Here is a 25,203-nt window from a genome sequence, read left to right as displayed (position 1 = left end):
GTCAATTAATACACGTTAAAGGGGCCATGGACATACAATGGGGAAATGACAGTCTCTTCAACAGATGGTGCTGGCAAAACTGGACAGCTACATGTAAGAGAATGAAACTGGATCACTGTCTAACCCCATACACAAAAGTAAATTCAAAATGGATCAAAGACCTGAATGTAAGTCATGAAACCATAAAACTCTTAGAAAAAAACATAGGCAAAAATCTCATGGACATAAACATGAGTGACTTCTTCATGAACATATCTCCCTGGGCAAGGGAAACAAAAGCAAAAATGAACAAGTGGGACTATATCAAGCTGAAAAGCTTCTGTACAGCAAAGGACACCATCAATAGAACAAAAAGGTACTCTACAGTATGGGAGAAAATATTCATAAATGACAGATCTGATAAAGGGTTGACATCCAAAATATATAGAGCTCATGCACCTCAACAAACAAAAAGCAAATAATCCAATTAAAAAATGGGCAGAGGAGCTGAACAGACAGTTCTCCAAAGAAGAAATTCAGATGGTCAACAGACACATGAAAAGATGCTCCACATCGCTAATCATCAGAGAAATGCAAATTAAAACCACAATGAGATATCATCTCACACCAGTAAGGGTCACCACCATCCAAAAGACAAACAACAACAAATGTTGGCGAGGTTGCGGAGAAAGGGGAACCCTCCTACACTGCTGGTGGGAATGTAAATTAGTTCAACCATTGTGGAAAGCAGTTTGGAGGTTCCTCAAAAAGCTCAAAATAGAAATACCATTTGACTTAGGAATTCCACTTCCAGGAATTTACCCTAAGAATGCAGCAGCCCAGTTTGAAAAAGACAGATGCACCCGTATGTTTATTGCAGCACTATTTACAATAGCCAAGAAATGGAAGCAACCCAAGTGTCCATCAGTAGATGAATGGATAAAGAAGATGTGGTACATATACACAATGGAATATTATTCAGTCATAAGAAGAAAACAAATCCTACCATTTGCAACAACATGGATGGAGTTAGAGGGCATTATGCTCAGTGAAATAAGCCAGGCAGAGAAAGACAAGTACCAAATGATTTCATTCATATGTGGAGTATAAGAACAAAGAAAAACTGAAGGAACAAAACTGCAGCAGAATCACAGAACCCAAGAATGGACTAACAGTTACCAAAGGGAAAGGGACTGGGGAGTATGGGTGGGAAGGGAGGGATAAGGGTGGGGAAGAAGAAAGGGGGCATTAGGATTAGCATGTGGGGGGGCACGGGGAGGGCTGTACAACACAGAGAAGGCAAGTAGTGAATCTACAGCATCTTACTACGCTGATGGACAGTGACTGTAATGGGGATTGTGGGGGGGACTTGGTGAAGGGGGGAGCCTAGTAAACATAATGTTCTGCATGTAATTGTAGATTAATGATAACAACAACAAAAAAATGCATCCCATAGGTGACCAGCCTAGGTTTGAAGGAAACAAAGTGTCCTATGATCAAATAAATGTAAGAAGCACTACATTATGTAGATCTCTCTTAGAAATTCACAGTGCACATTCAAATACTAAAGGATTTGAGAAGTTCTGTGGTAAGATGACATATTGGACTTTAGTTCAGTTCCCAAAGTTGCCTGACCACAGGACCCTTCGTTCATACCTCACAGAACTAGTGCTCCAGGAAACATGCTTTGGAGGACAGTTAGCACAAAGACCTCATTTTTTTCCAGCTCATTTAAATCTGTCATGTGATCCACAGAACATGGCAGCCCCCAGTCTGTGAGCACCTTTGTGAATGCTGGAAGGTGGCCCTGCTCTGGGAAGGTGCGTGGCTTGTGAGCAGACAGTGCCTTCCTGTGAACTAGATGGCTTCCCTTTCTTCCAGTGAATGCTCTCAGACCTCAGCACATGGCTTGCTGGGTGCTTGGGAGAAACCAAGCTCCTCAGCTCCCAGCTCCTGTCCTTGGGGACGCCTCAGTCTAGTGGGGAATGTGGTGGAGGTGGGCACCTGAAGACAGGCAAGAAGAGCTCCTCTGGGCTGTACGGGCCTCCCCATGACTGCCCATCCTTGTTCTGGAAATTTCTCTCCACTCGGAACACTGCTCTGCCTCCTGACCCCAGAGAGAGACACCCAGGCTGACCCTGCCCATCAAATGGAGGAACTGGAGATGTAAAAGGCCTCTCATCAAACCATCAGTTCACACCAGTTGTGACTACAGACCCGGGTGTGGCCAGATTCTTTTATAAATATCTCTTTTCACCCAGACCGTCCAGAAAGTAATGCTTTATTTATCGATTTGTTGATTCATTCAATCATCTAAGAAAGATTCATCTGAAGCCTACATGCCAGAGCGAGTGCTAGAAATGGGGCTACAAAAGTGAAGGAGATTCCATTTCTTTCCTCAAGTTGCTCACAGTCTAGACAGACAGACCCCAGTGCTGTGACCACGGAGGTGCAAATGCAGGGCAGCCAAGGGGGAGACTGAGGCTCTACATCCACTGGCCTCCGTCAACCTCTAGGCTGCTGTACATTAATTTTGAAGCTTCTGTGGAATGTTTGGGTGCAAATCATCTGCCCAATCTGAACCTGGGGGTCTTCTTGAGTCCCGAGTCTTCTGCTGGATGGACCGTCGTCTTTGACCTTCCGATGCAGACTGAAGAGCAGGTTAGCTGTGGCTGTGTTTCTCCCACCTGGTGCATTCCTCTGAGCTGTGTTCACCCAGCTGTGTTCCAAGGTAAGATATAAAAGTTGCTACAACTCTCAGATGTTCATATATTCCAATGCTAACACAATACCACAATTAGAAATACTACAGTTATTTTTGCTGAGACAGTATGTGGAGGGAAATAACAACACAGTGATAGTAACAGCTTCTGTGTATTGGACACTCCCTAAGTACCAGGTCCTAGGCCAGTAGCTCTCCATGAACTGGGTCACCGGGTCTTCAGCCTTATGAGGGAGATGCTATTCACGTGTTGTTTCAGAGCTGAGGCTTTGGAAGGGTAGGCATTTGGCCAAGATCACACAGCAGTGGAGTCTGGAGGGACCCGTTTCCCTCTGGTCCCAGAGCCAGGAAAAGGCATTTCTGTTTGATCCCTTTAACGGAGAAGTGTTAGAGGCAACAGAGAGGGCTGGGGCAGATTCCTCACTAGAAGCAGGGCTTGAGACCCTGAGTGGCTTGGCCTCTGCTGGCCAAACCGTTCCCTGTAGCCAGAGCCCCTGCGCTGGCCTGCGGGCCTCAAGCTGCGATCTGTGAATCCGGGGCCACCGTCGTCCCTGCAGGACAGCATCAAGGCGCTACAAACTTTAAATCACCACAGATTCGAACTCCGAAGTGCTCCTGACTCTTCTAAGGAAGGTTCTTTTCTTTATCTATGTAATACTACTACCGTTGGGTGACTGATTCAGAAATTTACTATGATCACTCAAAAATCACAATATAGAGTGTCATTTTTATATCAGGGTCCTGAATTTTTTACATTATAACCCAATTCCTACATGTCTGACTGTCATGCAGGCTTCAGCTGCAAACATCATCTGCTGCCAGGCTTCCTTTTCAATCACCACATCATTAGGAGTGAATAATTCTGCAAATAACTTAACAGATAAATCTCCTGCTCTTTATTCCGTGATCAAGGTTACTGTGAAGTAATTCTGGAAAGACATTGGCATGTCTGACAGCCCAGACAGATGCAAACAACAGATGGAATAAGGAGACAGATCTTTGCTGACTAAAGAAGAAAGGGAGCATGTGCTACATTTCCTCCGGCAAAGCAACTATAACAAGGGCTTAGACTTGTCTTTGAAGAAGAAAAAAGGGGTAGGCCTTTCTCCCTTGTCAGCCCCACCCCTCCTCCTTATAGAAAGCTAATCTGCAACACTACCAGCTCTCTCCAGCAAAAACATTCTGGAAGGAGTTTATAAAATAAAGGCAATAGTATTATCCACGGGAATGGCACATTGCACTTTTCAAAGGCTTTGACTGATTCTTTTTTGACTGAATCAAATCCATCTGATTCTTACAAGATCCGTGTACACTAAACAGGCAAGTAAAATATAGTTTTCCATTTCCAGATGAGAAACAGAGCACTAAATGGCTTGGCCAGGTCTTCTTCCTAGAAGTCCAATGCTCTTTCCACAATAATGCCAACATAGCACTTTTTCTACTCTAACAATAACAGCAAACTTTTACTATAAACACTTTGTATATGCCAAGTACTGTTCTTATAAGTGCTTCACATATTTAAATTCATTCAATCTTTGCAAAAGTCCTATTTCACAAATAAGAACACCTGGCTCAGAGAGGTAAAGCCACTTGCACAATGTCACACAGCTTGAAGTGGTAGATCCAAGACTTGGCCCTGGGTGGTTCAGGTCCAGAGCCTGGGCTCTTGACCCATCTATGCTGCCTCACTAAACAGTCGAAATCATTGCCTATGATCTCTGCCATCTTCCTGCCATGCTCCAAGTAACTAAAACAACTGGACATTTATGAATAATATAGCACAGGGACCTCGATTCAGTGCCCAGAAAAGCCCCTGGCACAGAGAGGCACTTCATAAATATTTGTTGCAAGTATGAAAAATAGATTATTGCATTTAGTCTGGTAGCCACTTCTGCAAATCGGGGCAAGCACACTCAGCCCTCTGAGCTCTTGCGTTTGCTACGTTTCCTACAGTGTCTCTGAGCCCTGCTTCCAATTTCTCCAGCCTAGCAACAGTAGTAAGCCCTGTTGCTTACCGGAATCCAAGGGGCCTGTGTTTCAACAGGTGTCACTGCACAGCCACATGCATTTCTAACGTGACCCCCTTCCGCTTCCAAATAGCAGGCTGGAAAAAAATATTGGCAATCCTCACAGGACAAACCAACTTGTCAAACTGCTTCTTCAGATCCTTCCTTTGTTGTCATTGCTTGAGTAAACAAACGACCTTTGTTTGACTCCGGAATTCTCCAGAGCCCTGGGTCTATTTTAAAGCAGTTTTCAAACAGTTACAGCAACCTTCCCATCCTGAAAAATATGCTTCATCGAGAGCTAAGGTTGTTTCACCATTAAAAATAAAATTCCCCTGACCTTACCTCTTAAATGTGCTCCATCTCTCTAGAACCTGGCTTACTGGCCATGCCAATAGAGAAGCTTAATTAATATGGTTAGATCATGACCACAGTGTCTTGCCAGCTCACCCACTCTTTGACCAAACCTCTTGGGAACAGCATGACTGCGGGTGAATGCTGGGAAGTAGACCAAAGGTCAACCCCATGGCATTAGGAGTCGGATTTCAGAAACAACTGCCCGGCTGCCAAATATGGAGGAGGAACACATGTTCATACCAAGGCCCTGCTGCCTGTCCTCCTTGTCAAGGGAAGGCAAGTGCTCAGACCAGTTCTGCAAGATCATCCCAAACATTTCTTCACCTCCAAGGTGAAAACGAAAGGTTGAAGTGACTCTCCCACACTGGCAGCTGAGGACACCCTGGCCTCAAGGCCCATGGAGCAGGCAGTCTGTCAGGCCAAGGCAGGGAGACCCCAAGAGGAGAATTTTAGGCCTTCCCAAACAGAATGTTTCTGACACGATAAGACAGAAAAATGAGTAAGCTTTGGATTCAGAGAGAGCTGGGTTTGAATCTCCACTCTTCCAATAAGAGATGGAGAAATAGCAGAATGGAGGTGGCAGTGGAGTTTGGTGACTCTGCCTCGTGTCTGGGGAGAGCTGAGTCTAGGGAGACAGGGAAGATGTCTAGGCAGCTAGGTGTGAGATGCTCCCGCAGGTGAAGCCAGGGGAAGAATAAGTAGAATCCCCTGTACTATCTTTGCAACTTTTCTGTAACCGGAAAATGTTCCCAAATAAAAAGTTGAATTAGAAAAAAAAAAAAACATGGTTCCTACCCTCATGGAACTTAGAGTGAGTGAATGAATGAGAGATACACATTCAATAAACAATAAATGCTATCTCCTTTCCTCAAAAGCATCTGGGTCAAAAGTGGTTCCTAAAAGGATCCGGGAACTTCAGAGATGCCAGGGCTAACATGCTCTGACATCTTTAGGCTACAGGGAAAGGAAAACCTCTGAGATTTCAAAAATACTCCCAATCTTAACGTCTTTCATGTGTTTAATATTTTAGAAGCAATATAATTTAAAGAGGATGGGGCCAGTTTAGAAAACCCACATCATTTCACCCCTTGAAGCCTGTTTCTCCACCTGTAAAAGAGGGACCACAATCCTTGGCCTGCTTGCCTCAGTGGCTGGCGGGAGCACCCTGCCCAGATGCCAAGAACCGTACAAGTGGAGGAGAGGGACCTTTTATTCAGAGTTAGCTTTGTCAGGATGGCTTTTAATGTCCAGCGATTTTTACCCGATTAAACTTAAAATGCAAACGCAAACTTTATTTTTTGCCCCTTTAGAATTCCTACATCCACTCATTTTCATCCTAGAGCAACAGGAGGTTCGACTCAAGTGTAAGGGTGCAGGAAGCCACGTGTGGTGGATAAAAGCCAAGATTCCCTGCGTATTTACCTGTGCTCTGTACCTCCAGTACCCAAACTGGAAAATGGGGATCATACAGAGTTGTTCTGAAGGTTAAATAAGATACTACCTGAGAAAGCACTTGGCACAAGGCTAGACAGTAGTAGACACTCACACATGCTAATTATTATTATTACAAAGAAAAAACTGATTTAAAACTCATTACCCTCCAGCCCATGGCTATCTCAGCTTAGAGCTAAGGCAGTTAATCAGATTCTTCAGAAGATGCATTTGGCCAAAACCTGAAGCCATGCAGTTCACAAACTTTAATAATTGTTCCAGTGAAAATTAGCACCAGCCCTCCGGGCTGGATGACCCCTACAGGAGGAGCTGGGGTAGCAGTCACAGGAAGGAGCTCTCCACTGTTATGAGCATTGAGTTCACGCTGGTTAACTGTGGCTTTGTTCAATTTCTTTCCCATTAAGCACAGTTCAATCATCCTAGACACCCACCTACTGCCATTAGAAAATGAGAAGATGCTGTTTCTGCCAGCGCTCGGGTAATGCTATCATAATGCTGGGATCCTCGGGGTCCTTGCAAACTAGAGAAGCTCCATCCAAGTTAAACTTGGGGCCCCAAGCATTTGTAGCTCTAAACAACACATGGCATACTTACGGGCTGTTGATCAAACAAACCATATACTAATCGCAAGGTGCCTGGGCTACATCTAACCTTTGTCCCTAAGGATAGATGTGCTCTGTTTCATTTCTGGGTGGTCAAGACCCCAGGGATGGCTCATGTGGCATGGATTTTCCTGTCCTCCTGGACCTGTGGTCCCTGGATGTCATAGTTCACAGCCTGAGACCACAGTGCTGAGGTTGCCTTTGGGAACAAATCTTAGTCCCAGGCTGCCTGTTGGACGCTAAGCCAGGACCAGGGAGACCTGCCCCGACGAGGCTGGGCTGGGGAAGACGGGAACAGTGACCCTCCACCCTCCTGGCCCCATTTATTTCCTGATCATCCTCAGCTCTGAGCTCAATCAGTAGCTCTCAAGACGAGCATTTCCAGATGCTCAGGGTCAGGTGGCTACATCCCTGTTTTCTTGCTTCATAGCATTGACCTCAGCTTCTGTAGCTGAAAATCATTTTTTTCTGGGCCTTTAACTACACAAACATCCAGACAATGGAATTCCTTTGAAAGAGTTTTTTTAATGATCACATATTTGTAAGTCAGGCCATTACAATAGTAGGATTGGCTGTCCTTCTCCCAGCATCATCTGAGCCAGGAGCAGGTATCATGACAATCCCATGGCCAAGGGAAAGTCCAGAAGCCAGTAATGCAGGGGGGTTGGGTGTTGCCCTTCCTCTCTGGAATCCTCGCACTCGGAGCTCAGGGCCCTCGGTAGGTCCTCGCAGACCAAGCACTCAGCAAAGAACCCTGAACCCCTGTCAGGCACATTTGCGACTAGGGTTTATGGGCTGATGTGGCCTCATTTCACCAAACATCCTTCCATGCAAATCAGGATGCACAAAACCCCAGTTAGATGGATGCTACTCTCCTACAGAGCCACCTCCACCTCTGCCCCAAAGAGGGATGCAAACTGGGACCCTGCTGCTCCTGGGACAGCTCAGGCTGTCCTGAGACATTCAGCATTAGGCATTCAGCTGATCTCCCAGACATTCTGAACTGTCCTACCCCCAGGCCAGTCTCCTCCACAGCCTTGATTTTATAGATGGATTTCTCTTCATATCCAACCAACATGTCTGCAGGAAAGGGAGTCACCAGGAAGGAAAGACCTAGGGCCTGGTGAGAGTCACAGCTGTGCATTTTAGTGCCTGAGGCTGCCCTGTGCTCCCTGAGAGCTGCCTGCCTGCCTGGGGGCCTCAGCTAGTCAGTCACTAGGGGCGAGGAACAGGAGTAATCCCCAGGCCCAGCCCGCAGGAACAGGAGTCCACAAGGGGGCTGGTCAGCCGCTGAAAGGCTTCAGCACATTCAGAGAAACCATCAACACATGGACGTCAGTCCAGCCTGCATGCATTTCCTGCATCAGTGGCTTCCCTTCCAAGGCCACACTGCTAAGCTACAGAGTTTAAATAGAGTTTGTGCTGATGAAAGAGGAAATAACTGTGACCGGTCAGCGGGACCCAGAGGTCAGGCGGCTGTGATGTCACTGCACTTGACTTCTTCAGTTAAGATAAAAAGGCCAATAATTAATTCAACAAATCAGTTGTTGCCAAAAAATTCCAAACTGAAACATCCCTGAGATAATTTGCCAGCCCACTGCCAAGAGACTATGAAGAGAAGGCCTATTGGGCCTCACACCCCCACTTCCCTGGCTGGCCGTGTGAAGGCCCAGTCTCCCCAGGAACCTGCTGTCCCCCTGCCCTCCAGCTGCTCAGGAGAGACCCTCCGCATCTGACCTCATCTCCACCCGCCACTCATATAACCCCATCTTCCACCAAAACTGCTTGTCAAGGGCCTGCGGGGCCAGACAAGGTGCTCTTCATCACCAGTGGCCTCCAAGGTGCCAAGTCAAGGGACAGGCCTCTGCTCCTGGTCTTGCAGGAGCGTCTGATGCTGCTGTACCCTCTCTACGTCCTGGCGCTCTGCTCTCATGGCCTCCCAGGTCCCTCATTTTCCTTGGTCCTCAGTCAACTTTGACTCCTTCATGGATAACCCCCTCCCCACAGGGCTCCCATCTGGATGGTGGAGCATCTCAGGCTTAGACCTGGGTCCCCTTTCCCACCTCTCACTCTCTCCCCAGGTGATCTCGCCCGGTCACATGGCTTTAAATACCACTGCTCAGGACTCACATGCACCCTCCAGCTCCCCACCTTGTGCATCCAAATGCCTATTAGATCTCACCATTGGAGTGCCCAGTTGGCATTCAGATTTTATGGACAAACCAGCAATTTTGATTTGCTCCCTTCACCCTAAACCTGCCCCTTGTCAATCCTCTCCATCCAGGAAATGACATTCCCAGCTAGCCAGTGGCTCAGGCCAAATACCTAGGGCTCATCCTTGGTTCTGCTCTTTGCCTCACCCCCAAATTTGATTCATCATCGAGACGACCCTCTCTGCCTTCAAATTAGAGCCCTAATCCAGGGACCCTCTTCCCCACCACGTCACTCCAAGTCACAATCATCTATATCTTCAGCTTCTAAATAGCATCCTAACTAACGTCCCTCCTCTGCTGCTGCCCTCTGCCCCCTAAAGACCATTCTCTACATAGCTACCATACCCTTTTTTTGAAATCTCAAATCGGTTCACGTCATTCCTTTGCTGAAAACCTTCCAATGGTTTTGCCATAAAGCCAGACTCCTCACCAAGGCTGATAATGACCTACAAGACATAGCCCTTACCTACCTCCCTAGCTTCTTATCTCAACATAATTTCTCTCATCGGCTCTTCCCCAGTTATACTGGCTTTCTTTGCTGATCTTAAAATACAACCAGTTCATTCCTCTCAGACATGTCGCCCTTTTCCAGAATACTCCTTCTCCAGAACTTGACGTGGCCGCCTCCTGCTAGTACATCAGGTCTGCAGGGCGGGCTCCTCTGACCACTCGTCAAAAACGGCCTCTAACCACAACGAGCTACCACTTCACGCCCACTAACTAGCAAGGCTGTAATTAATCAGCAACAGCAACAGAAATCACAAGTGTTAGTAAGGATGCAGAGGAATTAGGAAGCTCATGCATTGCTGGGTGGGAATGTAAAATGGTGCTCCTGCCATGGGAAAGTTTGATAATTCCTCAAAAGTTTAAACATGAAAGTACCCTATGACCCAGCAATTCCACTTCTAGGTATATACCCAAAATAATTGAAAGCAGGGACTCAGATACATGTACACCCATGTTTGGAGCAGTGTTATTCATAATAGCCAAAAGGTTGAAGCAACCCAACTGCCCATCATCAATGGACAAATGGATAAATAAAATGTGGAATATACATATTATGGAATACTATTCAGTCCTACAGGGGAAGGAAATTCTGACAAGTGCTACAACATGGATGAACCTTGAGGACATTATGCTAAGTGACATAAATCAGTCACACAAGGACAAATACTGAGTGACTGCACTTACATGCAGCACCTACAGGTTGTCAAAGTCCTAGACAGAAAGGGGAATGGTGGTTGCTGGGGGCTGGGGGAGAAGGGATGGGGAGTTCCTGTCTAATGGAAACAGAGCTTCATTTTGGAAAGACGAAAAAGTCCTGGAGGGGGGTGATTGCACAGCCGTGTGAATACACTTCATGCCACTGAACTGCACACTTAAAAATGGTTTAGAAAGTCTATTTTATGTTATGTATATTTTACCACATTAAAAAAAACATAGCTCCTGACTTCAGTTACCATTGGAAATCATGTATTTATTTGCCTGCTAAGCTCGCTGTCTGATTTTCCCTGTGGATGGGAGGCTGCACTAGAGTACATTACGGCTGAACCATCCACTGCTCACTGCAAGTGCTAGAATAGTGCCTGATAAACAAGAGGCACTCAATAAAGTTTTTAAAAAATGTTTTTATTTGCATGCTGGTTTGCCTGTTTGTTCCCTTGCTTCTGTTCTAATCCCCCACTGGATGGAAGGGAATTCCCCAAGACAGGTGCAGTTTGGCCCTTCCTCTTTGGACCCATAGCACGTAACCCAGTGTGTGCCCCCCACGGGGCTCCATCTCTGTTCACCGAGTGAATGAAACGTGCATCCACATCAAGATGTGGGAGCGTGTCACTGACACCGTGAGCTGTGCTGCAAAGCACTGTGGAAAGTCCTGAGCTAGACTGAAGAAGCCAGTGTGAAAAACCACTGACCCAGCCTGGGCCTGCCCACCTCACAGGATTTCAATGACCATCAGATGAAATCACACATGTGAAAAGGCTTCACAATGCCCTGCACAAAGGGTTAAGTCATTTTACAACTGCAAGTGTCACTGTTTGGTGGGAGAAACAGAGAAACAGGCATGCCAAGCAGACCTACCTGGCAGCCGCCCTGTGGCCGGGCGGCTCCTTTCTTAAAACATAGAGCACAGCCCCTGGGTGACTAATGCTCCACCTCACCAGGTGTGACATTTCAGAGCAGGTGGTGTGGTATTGCCTTCCCTTGACCACACCCACAAGCACACACCAGCCTTTATTCCATGCTCTCCAGGACAAATCTCTGGGAAATGGATGCAAAGCTTCCAATTTGCCCTCCTCCTGGTGAGAGGCAAAGCTGTGTGGAGAGCTCAAGCCATGGGACTTGGCCAGCTGTGGTATTGCACAACGTCAACAAAACCGACAGCTGACTGGGGATTTGATCTTTCTGACAACAAATCTGTTTTGCCCACAGGTGGCAGAAGTGGGACCCCGAGGCCATTCCCAGCTCACTCCAGGAGAAAGGAAATCAGAGCAGAAGATGCGGAAGGGTTAGCGTTGGCTCCCAGCATCTTCCTTACGTGGAGAGCATAGCCTTATTCAGCATCTCACAGCGGATCAACCAAGCCACATCTCAGGAGGCACACCAACGTGTTATTTTAAAGAACCTCAACATGGGTTCCAGAGTCTACGGAGGTTTTACAGCTCATTTGAGGCAGGTGCGGGAGGCGGTGGGAGGAGAGGAGGGGGAAACCTAAAGCCCCAAGCGGACGGGCCATGCCCAAAGTCTGCGCCATCCAGACATTCACTGGGAAGGGTGCTAAACAGCAGACCACGCACAACACATGCCCACTACCTGCGGAAGTCCAGCGTGCGGAGGCCACAGGATGACGTTATGCAGCCCAGAGTCCTGTTGCTGAAAGTAAAGGGGTCTCGCCATCAGGATGGGCCCCAGTGACAGGATTCCCACAGTACCAGAGGGACGTTTTGCCTGTTCTATTCCCAGGCCTGGCTTTCTGGGGTGCTCCCACCTGCCCACCCCCACCCACCCCCGAATGACAACCAGGGGAAATCTGACTGGAGGGAGAGGAACCTGCAGCCCCAGGGAGGACTGGGCGGGCCTGCCGCTCATCCTTTGCCCTGGTGACATGGCTGGTCCTCAATGCCTGGTCCTTCATCTGTGAACAGGGCGTCCTTCAGGCCTGAGTCTGTCCTTCTAAGTGCCCACTTGTAAGCAGGCTGCAGGGACCTCTGAATGCATCCTCACAGAGAAGGGGCCCCTGACACAGGACCATGGGCATGGATGGGAGAGGGGAGTGTGGAAGCAGAGAAACTGGTTTGCAGGTGTTTGCAGGGATCTGGGTGGGGTAACGGGATTGTGGCAATGGCGGCAGACAGGAAAAATGTACTGTCAGAGAGAAAAGGCATCATCATGGCTATGTGCTACCTTTTTGCTGGTGAATCAGTGTCCCCATTCAGGGACAGAGTGACTGACTCCAGAGAGGGCAAATGGAGCAATCAGAGCCAGTAAGGTTCCTTAGAGGGACTGATTAAAGTACAGAACACAGCCCCTGGGTGACTGACGCTCTGCCTGGCCAGGTGTGACATTCCCGGGCAGGTGGGTGGTATTGCCTCCATCAAACATTAGCTGAACTATTTGCTGCAAGCATGGAAGCCTGGAGCTGTTGGTGGCACCTTTTTGTTCCTACCATGCTGAGGGCACCCCCCTGAGCACCCAGAAATGACAGTGGAGAGCAGGGCAAGATCCTGGGAGGAGAGATCCCTAGCATCATCTTCTGAACCTCTGGACTCAGGGGCCATGGCAGTCGATTTATTGACTTCTCAATGCTGTAAGGCAAACAAGCCCTCCCTGCTTGTAGTCACTGGAGACAAGTTTCTGTTCCACAACCAAAAAAAGTCCTAATTAAAGAGAAACTCAGAAGGCTCAATGGCCAAGCCATTATTAATTAATTAATTAATTAATCATAGAGTGATTTATGAAGTGTGGAGAAGGGGAGTGGGTAGAGTCAGAGGTGACCTAGATTTCCGTCTTGGGTGGTAAGGCAGATCAGAGCACAGAGGAGGAGAGGTTCAGGGAGGGAAGCTGAGTTTAGGTGTGAGGAACACGGAGTGATTGCAGATCATCCAGGGCACAGTGGGAAGATGGGTCTGGGGCACCAGCCCTGTGGAGGGGCCCTGAATCCTGCAGCTTCATTCATACTTGTGCTTCTTTCCCACGTGCTTCTCTGTGGATCGTAAACCTTGTTCGATCTTGGAATGCTAAGGGCAAGTCCATAATGCCCCACTGGGTCCTGTCTGGCTGAGGTTGGAGATGAGAAAACTTGCAATGCCAGGGAAACATCCGTCTCCTGTCTGCTCTAGAGGGGACTGAGGGGGGAGGATAGGGCTGGGAGCTGGCAGGAGGTGAGAAGTGGGGGAAAGGTAGAGTGGAGTGAGAGTTTTCAAACCTCTGAGCATTTTTATCTTTCTAATCAGTAAAGATCTGAAACATTAAAATATTCATTGCTTGCAAAGATAAAGTGGGATGGGCATTCTCATCCCCTGAGAAGTATAAACAGAGAAGCATAAATTGGGATCATCTCTCTGGAAAGCATTTTGGACATAGATATAGATGCAGATATAGATAGAGCAAGAGTTTCTAAACACTCACTCTTCATTTGATGGAGCAATTCCATTTCTGTGAGTCTATCCTAAGTAAACCAGCCTTCAGTTCTGGACAGTGGTTTAGCGAAGGGAATGAAGGGAAAATGTGAGCTACTTTAATTTTGCCTGCATTCAGGTAGAAATTCATCTCAGGTTAGAGAAGCTCACCCACTGCCACCAGGAGTTCTCTTAATGCAGGTAAGACAAATGTTCTTCTAGTCTAGGGTTTATCAACCGTGGAGGGCAAAAGCAACCCCCCCGCCCCCCGAGAACCAGTGCTCTATCCTGCTTGTAGCCAGCAGTGGGGCCTGCAGAGAGTGTGGGGCCCAAACACATCTGTAAGACCTTAGGGAAGATGTTGAACCTGAATTGTTTGGTTTGTTAATGAACAGGACTAACAGCTGCTATATATGAGTATAGTGCTCTGTACCACGTCTGCACGAAGTCATTCAACCAATGGCCGAGCCCTTCTCCACTCTAAAACACAAGATGGAACATTCTTTTTAATAGAGATTACAAAGAGGTAGGACATGAGCCAATCCCAGACAGCAGGAACATTTTTTTGGCCCACAGTGTGTTTAAAAATAATTTAAATTAGTTGCCAACATGTGAAAATTGTAAGATTTCTTTACACAACGTCTTCTAGAAAATAGAAAAGGAGAACTTCCCAACTCATTTTATGAGATTAGTGTTGCCTTGATACCAAAACCAGATAAAAAATGACAAAGTAATATTTCTTATGAATTTAGACACAAAAATCCTCCACAAAATGTTAGCAAATCAAATCTAAAAAGCTTCAGTTATACAGCATGACTAAGTTGGATTTATTCCAAGTATGTAAGATTAGTTCAACATTCAGAAACCAATTAGTGCAATCTAACATATCAATAGCCCAAAGAAGAAAGATCATATAATTACAACAATTGATACAGAAAGAAGCATTTGGAAAAAATCTAATGCCCATTCATGATAAAAATACTCGTACTCAGAAAGCTAGGAACAGAAGAGCAACTTCCTGAATTTGATAAAGAGAATTTACAAAAACCCTACAACTAAAATCTTACTTAACAGTGAAAGACTGAATGCCTTCCTCCAAGTGTGGAAACAAGACAAGGATGTCCACCCAATCATTCTTAATTAACACAGTATTGGAATATCTAGCCATTGCAATAAGGCAAGAAGAAGAAATCAAAGGCATACATAATTGAAAAGAAGAAATGCAACTCTCCCTATGATTGTTTACATAGAAAAATCTCAAGAAATCAACAAAAAAAACTTTGAAATAATAAGTGAGTTCATCAAGGTCACAAGATACAAAATGAACACACAAAAATCAATACATTAACAATGAACATGTGGAAACCAAAACTAAAAACACAGTATCATTTATAATCCCTGCAAATAAAATGAAATACTTAGGTGTAAACTTAAAACATATGCAGGATTTACATGTTTAAATTGATGAAATGATGATGAAAGAAATCAAAGAAGACCTAAATAAATGGAGAGATACACGATGTATTCATGTACTGGAAGACTTGACATGATAAAGACATCAATTCTCACCAGTTAATCTACAGGGTTTAGTGCATTTCCTATCAAAATCTCAGCTGGGTATTTTGTAGACATTAAGTTTATTCTAAAATTTATATGGAAAGTCATAGGTCCTAGAATAGCTAAAACAATTCTGAAAAATAATAAAATGGGAGGAATCACTCTACCTGACTTCAAGACAGATATGCAGCAGCAGTAATCAAGACTGCTATAGCAATCCACTATATAACAGCAATAATCAAGATGGCATGGTATCTGTGGAAGGAGGGACACATAGATCAGTGGAACAGAATAGAGAACCCAGAAATAGGTCCACACAAATATGATCAATTGCTTTTTGACAAACGTGGGAAAGAGTTCAGTGGAGGAAGACTAGAGTTCTCAATACACGGCACTGGAAAGATGGGCATTCACAGGCAAAACAGAACAACACAAAAACGCAAAAGAGGGACCTCACTCTAATCTCACACCTCACACAAAAATTAACTCAAAATGGATCATGGATTTAGACACAAAGTGTAAAACTATTAAAGTTTTAGAAAAAAATATAGGAGAACATCTTCCAGATGTAAGGCTAGACAAAGAGTTCTTAGACTTGATACCAAAAGCACTATCTGTAAAAGGAAAAACTGATAAATCATTTCTTATAAGAACTGTGTTCTGTAAAAGGCCCTGTCTGAAAAGACAAGCTACAAGTGGACGAAAATATTTGAAAACCACAGTCTGACAAAAGATTAGTATCTGGACCATATAAAAAGCTCTCAAGACTCAACAGTAAGAAAAAAAAATCCAATTAGACAAAAGACATGAACAGATATTTCACAAAAGAGAATGCACAGGTGGTCATAAGCCCATGAAAGATATTCAACATCATCAGTTGTCAGGGAAATGCAAATTAAAACTACAGTGTGGTATCGCAACACACGTATCAGAATGGCAGCCCTAAATAGTGACGCCACCAAATGGTGACAACAACAAATGATAGAATGTAGAGAAACTGGATCGCTCATATACTGTTGGTGGGAATGTGAAGTGGTACCAGGATTCTAGCAAACAGGCACTGCCTTATAAAACTAAAAATGCACCTGCCGTATGATCAAGCAATTGCACTTGTGAACATTTCTCAGACAAATGAAAACTTATGTTCATAAAATACTGTATGTAAATGTTCATAACAGCTTTATTTGTAATATCTCAAAATGGAAAACAATTCAGATGTCCTTCAATGAGTGAACAGTTCAACGAACCATAGTACGTCTGTACCGTGGAGTAGGGCTCAGCAATTAAAAGGAATGAACAACCAGCACAACAACATTTGACGATTGACATACAACCACCTGGACGAATCTTCAGGAATTATGCCGAGTGAAAAAAAGCCAATTCCAAAAGGCCACATCTTGTGTGATTCTATTTATATAACATTCTCAGAATGTCAAAAGTGTAGAGCTAGAGAACAAGCAAGAAGTAGTGGTGGGTTGGGAATGGGGGACAGGAAGGAGGTGGGTGTAGCTATAAGGGAAACTAGAGGAAACTTTCTGGTGATGGAAATGTTCTGTATCTGAGTGTATCCATGTCAGTATCTACGCTGTAATGTTGTATTCATTTTACAAGATGTTACACTTGGGGGAAACCAGGTAAAGGGTATATGGGATCTCTGTGTATTATTTCTTGCAACAGTATGCCAATCTACCATTACCTTAAAGTAAAATGTTTAATTATAAAATTAAGATTTCATAGAAAAAAATATGGGTTTCTGGCTCCTCTTGAAGAACTGAGCCCCCATTGCCACGTGGCAACCATCAGCTGGAGTTGAGGGTGGCCACCTTCTTTAGACAGTAGGACAGGAAACCCTTGTCTGCCACAGCACCTGCTTCTCCCTATTGTCTCACACCCAGTCATTTAACACAATTAGTGTTCCTTGCCTGTCCCTAGAGACTGGAGTTTGCCACCTTTTCTTCTGATGATTCCTGTTTTCCTGTTTAAGAAAAGAAGATTGTAGGGAAGGAAAAGGAAGAGGGAAAAATGAAGTGCATCATGCTGGCTTTTAGCCAACTTTCCCATTCAAAGAACTCAACACCACTAATCCGAAACTTCCATTGTGTGTGAGTTAAATAGGAAAGCGTCTTCTGATTTTGTTCACCAGGGCACTGAAGTAAAACTCTCAAACTTAAAATGGGTAATGATAAAATTTGAATATATTTTAATCTCCTAGCCTTATGTACAGTTAAGCAAAGCTCATCCCCTAGTTGGGAAAACCTTACCTATCATGGAAACTATAGTTCACATTTAATCTGTTTAACATTGATAGATTTTAAGATCACTTTTTAAAGGCCATAACTTTCTTCAGGGGAGGAGTGTGGGAAAGGTTTTAGGTAAACCTCCCCTGCTACATCGATGCTCATTCGTGGACGGGGGGGAGAGAGAGGGGCACAGTCCAGGAAAAGTGTGTCTAACTCCCATTAGGTGGATTTCAAAAGCACAAAATGGAAAGTAAAACCAGTTTCTATAGTGTGCAAAATTGGGGCTAGATTAATATGAGCATTTGAAAATGAAATGAAAAATACCTAGATGGACACATACATATCCCCAAATGTATCTAGGTATAAAATCTGTTTTAGCTTCCTCCTTCAAGGGCAGAGAGAAGATGCTAGAAACAAGTCTAGTGAAGGTCAGTCCGGAGACCCATGTAGGTGGAGGGGGAAGCTCCCTGACACCCACCTGGTTATCTGAGGTGCTGTTCTCGTTGCCCATGGCTACTCAGTGTCGCGTCAGAGCGCCCAGTGTCCCTCAGGATTTTATCAGAGGCGACTGGAAAACAAAAGTGTACACACATCTGTAAAACTGAAGAAGACCTAAGGCTTTTCTGTCCGCTCATCTCCCCAGATGCAAAAGCCAGGTGATGGGAAATGTTTATCTCTGCAGCCACATCATGGAGAAGGGCTTTGGGAAGGTTCTCTTTTGCAGTGTGCCACTCAGACTTCTTTCCCAGTCTGGGCTGGTGCTTCTATTCCCCACCCCCGGGGTTGGCAGACTCTTCTGCAACACGAGTTTGTCACAGTCTCTGAGTTAATGCCAACATACACAATACACGTAGATATACAGAGTGACAAAAGGGTCCCTTCTGCCAAAGAGAGCTTGAGGGGTGCCTCTGTCGGAGTGTTTTCTGTTTCTAATTGTGTTGAGCTTGCAAGTCCAGAGGGTGGCTGCTTCCCACTGTCGGTGACAGCGGAGCTCAGTGTAGAACATCAGGAGGCGTGAAAGCCACTTCTCTTCAATAACCTATGGTTTCTATATTTTTTACTCTAAACACTTGTTTCATCGAATCAGTTTCACTTCCACACATACTTTCATTAGGGCAGAATGGTTTTCTCACTGAGGAAAATGGATAATTGGGGCCAGACAAGGAATAAATAATCATGGAAAGCTGCTGGGACAACTAGACCCATTTTGTGGGGCTCACACAGTGACTTCGTTTATTAATCGTCATCATAAAGAGCACGCTTCCCGCACAGCTCACAGGCAGCCCGGGACACTTGCGGGCAGCGTCCAGCTGAGTTTCACGGGACCCCAGAACATAAGCAGAACTGGGGATTCCAGAATCTCTCTCCTGGGCTTAGTGCATTTCCATATCAACAGGCATTTCCATATCAAATTCTGGTACACTAAGAACCCCACCCCTTAAGATTCAATAACCACCGACCAGATGGTCACCCACCCCTTACGATCCAATCACCATGCAGAACACCCCCTACCCCTGCTCCTTAGAAAATGCACTTCCTCACCCACGAGCTGCTGCTCCCTCTCCCTGGGGGCAGCCATTTTCTCTTTCAGAGAATAAAGTCTCTTGCGTGGGCCCGTGTCTCCTGAGTCATTCTGGGTAAGGAGGGTCATGGCGAGATGCCCTTTCATTGGTGCTGTGACTCGGATGAGGTTCTCCCACTGACTTTGCTCCTCCTCCAGGAATCTGAGTTGCTCTGGGAACCCTCACTGCCTGATCCTCCTCCACGGGCTCACCGTCCATTTCCCCAGTCGCTTGTCTTCTCGCCCAACACCGGCCTTTGATTTGGTGAGTCTCCCCTTCATGGTCAACTTAAATGTCTCTTTGGAACCTGGAAAGTGACCGTTGAGTGTCTGGCACCGCCAAGGGCTCCTCCGGGACAGGGGCACCCCAACCACGACTTTCAGAGTCACGGCTGATCCCCATAGTCAACCCTTCTCTGCCTCCCCATGGTGAGGATCCTCATTCACTGAGGCCCGGTCTTCCTTTATCTACTCATAAACTCCTGGTACAAGGTACCGAGCCTCCTCGGTGTTTTTGCCTCAACCACTCGGTTAGAGGTGGTGACGACCCCCTAACTGTGTCTGGTCTTCTCCGCGACCTTCTCAATTGCTCTGGGATGCCTCAGCAACTTGTGAATGGTTTCATTCTCACCATGGGATCTGGCCCCTCCATTCCCAAACATTCACTGCTAGGGTCTTACTCAATAATCTAAAACCCCTCCACCTCACTCCAGATCTCAAACCTTTTAAGCTTATTTGCTACTGTAATGAGATCTGGCCACAATATACCTTGGACAATCAGTCTAAATGGCCTCCCAATGGCTCTTTAGATCCTAAAATTCTCTGCAACTTATACAACTTCTGTGAGCGCACAGGCAAATGGAAAGAGATCCCATATATCCAGGCTTTTTCCTGCCTCTGAACCAAGCTCTCTCTCTCTGTCTCCCCTGCAATCCTAAACATCTTCTCCTCGCTCTAAAAAACTTCACCCCACCACCCACCAATTCCCACCACGTCCTCTGACTTTGACCCTGCTGATGAACCTCCTCCCTACTGATCTCAAACCCCAGTTCCTCTCCCGCCCCAACCTCCTTCTCTGCAAGATCAAAATCCCAACCCTCCCAGCTCCCCTAGTGCCGTTGCAGGAGCCGCAGCACCTCCTCCTCCTCCACAACCAGTTTCCCTTCCCTCACCCAGTCCCATGCCAAGCCCTCCAGTCACTCGCTCTCGAACCCAGATCCTAGCCCCACAACGGGAAGTAGCCATTCAGAGGGCATCGTCTGGGTCCATGTCCCTTTCTCTCTCTCCGACCTATCTCAAACTGAGAGAAGATTAGGCTCGTTCGCCTCCAACCCAGCTACTTACATACAAGAGTTCCAGTACCTAACTCAGTCATATGATCTTACCTCTCATGATATTCACATGATCCTATCCAACACACTTTTGCCCGAGGAGCGTAGGCGAGTCTGCAAACAGGCTAGAACTCATGCCGATGAGGTTCACCAAACTACTCCAGCTCATCCAATTGGTGCTGAGGCGGTTCCTGACCGAGACCCTAATTGGGACTATAATACGGCAGGGGAGTCATGAGTCGAGATCAATTCATCACCTGCCTCATGGCGGGTTCTCAGGAAGTCAGCCAATAAAGCCATTAACTATGAAAAACTCCAAGAGGTCATTCAGGATAGAACTGAGAGTCCCTGTATGTCCTAGACCGCCTCACCAAATCTCTTTCACAATATATAAACCTAGACCCTGAGACCCCAGATGGGAGACAATTATTAATGACCTACTTCTTCACCCAGAGTTTCCCCAACATTAAGGTTAAACTTAAACGTCTAGAGAAGAGACCCTTAACTCCTCAGGCAGAAGTCCTGGCAGTGGCCTTTAAAGTATATAATGGAAGAGATGAAAAGGCCCGTAAACAAAAATATCAAATGCTGGCTAAGGCCTTTCGACCTATTCCAACCACCGGTGCTCAGGTATCCTCACCTCCTAGGAAGCAGCCAGGAGGGCCTCCTGGTCCAGGCTTCAAATGTGGTCAAACGGGTCATTGGGCCAGAGCCTGCCCAAATCCCCGGAAGCCCCCCTGGTCCATGCCCTAAGTGCCATCAGGAGGGACGCTGGGCTGTTGACTGTCCTCACACACCGAGAGGTGCCAGGCCACCCAGCTCTAACACTCCACACACAGACCTTCTGGGTCTGGCAACTGATGATTGAGGGGGCCCGGGACTCCCCCACCCGACCACTACCATCACCGCACAGGAGCCCAGGGTGACCAGTGTGGTAGCGGGAGGGCCCATCTCTTTCCTTTTGGACACCGGGGCCACCTACTCAGTCCTGAAGGAGTTTTGGGGACCTCCCTCCCTCTCACCATTCTCTATAGTCGGGTAGAGGACACACCTTACCAACCTTTACAAACTCCCATGCTTCCCTGCCTCTTTAAGGGCATCACTCTCTCTCATTTCTTTTTAGTGATCCCCTGCTGTCCGGCTCCCCTTATGGGAAGAGAGCTTCTGTCCAAGCGAGGGGCTCTTACCTCCTTTACCTTGGGCCCCCGCCTCAACCCCGACTTGCCTTCGATCCCTTTCCTACTTGCTCTCCAAACCATCCCAGACCCACCTCCCTCCCCTCTTCCCTTACCCCCCTGCCAAGTACGCCCCACAGTCTGGGGACACCTCTACCTCCTCTGTCGCCACCTGCCCATCCGTAACCATCAAACTCAAAGACCCTGCCTCCGTCCCCTCACAATCTCAATACCCCTTCTACGAAAGGGCCTTTTGTGACCAGCCAATTCCCCTTACAACACCCTGATACTGGCTGTCAAAAGACCTAATGGCTCTTGTAGGCTAGGTCAAGATTTAAGAATTATCAGTGCAGCTGCTATTGCAATGCATCCAGCAGTCCCTAACCCCTGTACTTCATTGTCCACCATTCTTGCTTCCACCACTCACTTTTCTGTCCTTGACCTCAGAAATGTATGCTTCACAATTCTCCTCCATCCCGATAGGACCACTTTCACCCTCAACTCCACAGACTACAAATCCTCCAGTAATCTACAACCCAAACAGGACCTCCTTACAGCTGCCTAAGGCGGCATATGTGCCCCACTCCAAAAACAATGAAAACAATGCTGCTTCTACACCAACAAATCCGGTCTCGTCCAGGATGGCACAAAACGCCTCTGTGAACAAGCCTCCAAACTTCTAGAAAACTCCCCTAACAATCCGTCCCCTTACCCCTTCAACTGGCTCCTGCCCCTCCTAGTCCCTACTACCTTTCTTCTTCTTCTTCTTCTCCTTTTCCTTCCCTGCTTCATTAACCTATTCCAAAAATTCATTCAAAATCAAATTTTGAAAATTTCTAACCATACTGTCAACCAGTTACTCCTCCAGGGCTATCAAGGCCTTCTCACGAAGAATAACGAAACCAGCTAGATGACATCACGAATCATCTCGGGATGACCGCCCTTCCCCAACTCTACAGCGATGGCCTCGCCAACCCCAGAATCTGCACCCCCTTCCAGCAGGAAGTAGCTAGAGAATGAGATTCTATACCCCGTTCCCCAGAGGCCCAATTAAGAAAAGAAAAAGATGGGAATGAAGGCAAATTCTGGCGGCTAAGACCCCCCCACCCCTTAAGATCCAATCACCAACGCAGAACACCCCCTACCCCTACTCCTTAAAAATGCGCTTCCTCACCCACGAGCTGCTGCTCCCCCTCTCTGGGGGCAGCCGTTTTCTCTTTCAGATAATAAAGTCTCTTGTGTGGGCCCGCGTCTCCTGAGTCGTTCTGGGGTAAGGAGGGTCGCGGCGAGATGCCCTTTCAGTGAGCACAAGTGGACGACTGCTTGTAAGCAATAAACAGGTTTCTCCCACTTTATTTCTCCCTTTGACTGATTTTGGTTTTAAAGGTATTTTGCCGTAGGCTGGAAACTTATTTTCCCCTAGAGTTACAGGTTGTTACCTTCATTTTTTCTACAGGGAGAAACAAAGTTACAGAAAACTTTGAAAAGTCTATACTTTTCAAGCTGGAGCCTTAGAGATGACCAGTCTACTCCAGTGGGGAACGTGACACTGGAGAAGGCGAGGGGCTTGAAGACCCAGTGTGGGGAGGCCACGGCTGCCCGTAGAAGTCAGTCTCTGGTCTTGTAACCTGAGATTTCTTCCAGGGAGGTATGGCTGTTACCAGGATTTCCTCAGAAAACTTTGACTTTCTTAAAACAGAACTTGTCCATTGATTTGTTTATCCATTCAACTAACATTGAGCAGCTACCAGGTCTCTGTGTACTGAGCTATGAATTTCACTGGAAAACAAAATGCCAGTATTTTGAGCCGACCCAACTAAAATGCCCAGAAACTGAGAAAACTGTGAGTGACGTTGCTGTAGTGATCAGTTCTCTCGCTCCTAACACTTGAATCACAAGGATACAATTCCTTAATCCTTTCTTACCATTTACTGTTTATAAGAAGGATCTCCCCAAAATCAGATGCTCACTTACCAAAGGTAAAAACCTTCATTTATTTAAAATAGATCACTTCAGTTCACCTTTCACATTCATTTGGAAAATGATGCCTCACTAGAAAACAACGTTGAGTGTGACAGTCATCATGCCCTTATCACACATTGTAATTTCCTCGTGCCGACAGATTAAACCACATGAAGCTGGCATTTCAAATACTTCAATGAAACATTGAATTTTGAAACTTATTCACCAAATTAAATTCAATGACTTTATTAAGCATCAGGGCATCCCAACAAACTTTTTGAAAGGTAAAGAGACTAAAGAGAAAGGCAACTTCTCTGGCTCCATGTACATTTCAAAACCACAGAGGGAAGGCCTGGCTGCAGACTCTTTGCTCATGAGCCCTAGGCTGCCACCCCCTCGGGCTCTCCTGGGCCCAGAAAGGAAGGCGAGTCCAGCTCTGCCGGCTACTTACGCTGGGGAAGGGCTGTGACTCTGAAGGCTGCGGGCCCACGGAAAGTCTGCCTTTCAGCAGCTGGACGGCCTCCTCCTCCATTCAGAAGCAGGTGAGGTCTGAGCTGAGCCTGAGCCACCTCAACCAGCTGGGCAAACAGCCTGTCTCCACCCTTGACTCTGACACAAACCAGCTGCACCTCATACCTGGGCTGCGGCCGTGCAGAGCCAGCCGTGATTACACAAACGTGGAATCAGCATTTCCGGGCGCATTGCGTCCAGGGCCTTTCACATAGAGGATTTCCCCTGTTGTCACATTAGTGGGGCTCCTTTCAGAAAAGGCTTATCCAAACTAAAACTGGCCCTGTGATCTGATTGGCTGCACCTAAGGGAGTAGAACTGTCCTGTCCCAGGAAGCAGGGCGTCCTCATTTTCTTCTGCTTTATGCATTAAAAGGGGAAACAAGCATTTCTTTCTAGACAGGAGGAAAATGCACAAAGCGTTCCTTTTGCACCTGGGAAAATTCTGCTGTAAGTAATGTGGAAAGATAAAGAAAACTTGTGGAGATGTGATGGCGTCAGCAGTCTGGCACCCTGTTTGTGGTGTGGTGTGTGCAGAATGTACTTACTAAGGTGTGGCTTGAGTTGCAACAAGTGAAGTCATAAAAAACAGCAGGCTTGCCCAGACCTCTGATAGGCAGACCTGCCCTTGGGTGGGACGGAAGGGCCGCCACCCAGACACCCTTTTGCCCAGCAGCCTCCTGCCTTCCAGGATTTCTCCAGTCAGTACTAGGCAGCCATTCTTTTTCATGATTGCAACCACTTTCTTTTCTCTTTCTTTTTTTCTTTTGTTTTGGAAGTGGCAGAGTCTTTCAATCTTTCTGCAGAAGCCCCTTCCCCCTGCCACAAGGTGTGACCCCTCCAGGGAAATATTAAAAATTATCAAATGCTTCTTGGAGACCAGGTATCCTACCAAACTCAGAGGAGCATCAGGAGATC

The 25,203-nt window shown here is 46.4% G+C and overlaps 1 protein-coding gene across 22 annotated transcripts in view; it reads right to left on the bottom strand.

Annotated features, from left to right (window-relative positions):
* The window catches only part of TACC2 (transforming acidic coiled-coil containing protein 2), a 213,132-nt gene that overhangs the window by 165,956 nt on the left and 21,973 nt on the right, over positions 1-25,203 (bottom strand). For 2 of the 22 annotated variants that reach the window (XM_057506403.1, XM_057506407.1), the window contains exons 1-3: positions 24,228-24,537; positions 18,226-18,315; positions 12,146-12,205 (exon numbers count right to left, since the gene is read on the bottom strand). The exons of 1 other annotated variant lie outside the window; for it this stretch is intronic. In XM_057506403.1, coding sequence (XP_057362386.1) covers positions 12,146-12,205; positions 18,226-18,258 — 93 coding nt within the window. In that variant the 5' untranslated portion in view covers positions 18,259-18,315; positions 24,228-24,537. Of the gene's footprint in view, positions 1-12,145; positions 12,206-18,225; positions 18,316-24,227; positions 24,543-25,203 lie in introns of those variants that run through there. 19 more of the 22 variants (XM_036898707.2, XM_057506400.1, XM_057506402.1 and 16 more) reach the window with 16 other exon arrangements.

Source organism: Manis pentadactyla, chromosome 8, assembly GCF_030020395.1.
Source record: "Manis pentadactyla isolate mManPen7 chromosome 8, mManPen7.hap1, whole genome shotgun sequence".
In the NCBI taxonomy this organism is placed as follows: domain Eukaryota; kingdom Metazoa; phylum Chordata; class Mammalia; order Pholidota; family Manidae; genus Manis; species Manis pentadactyla.
The sequence above is the reverse complement of the archived record's forward strand: the minus strand, read 5'-3'. Positions and strand labels throughout refer to the sequence as shown.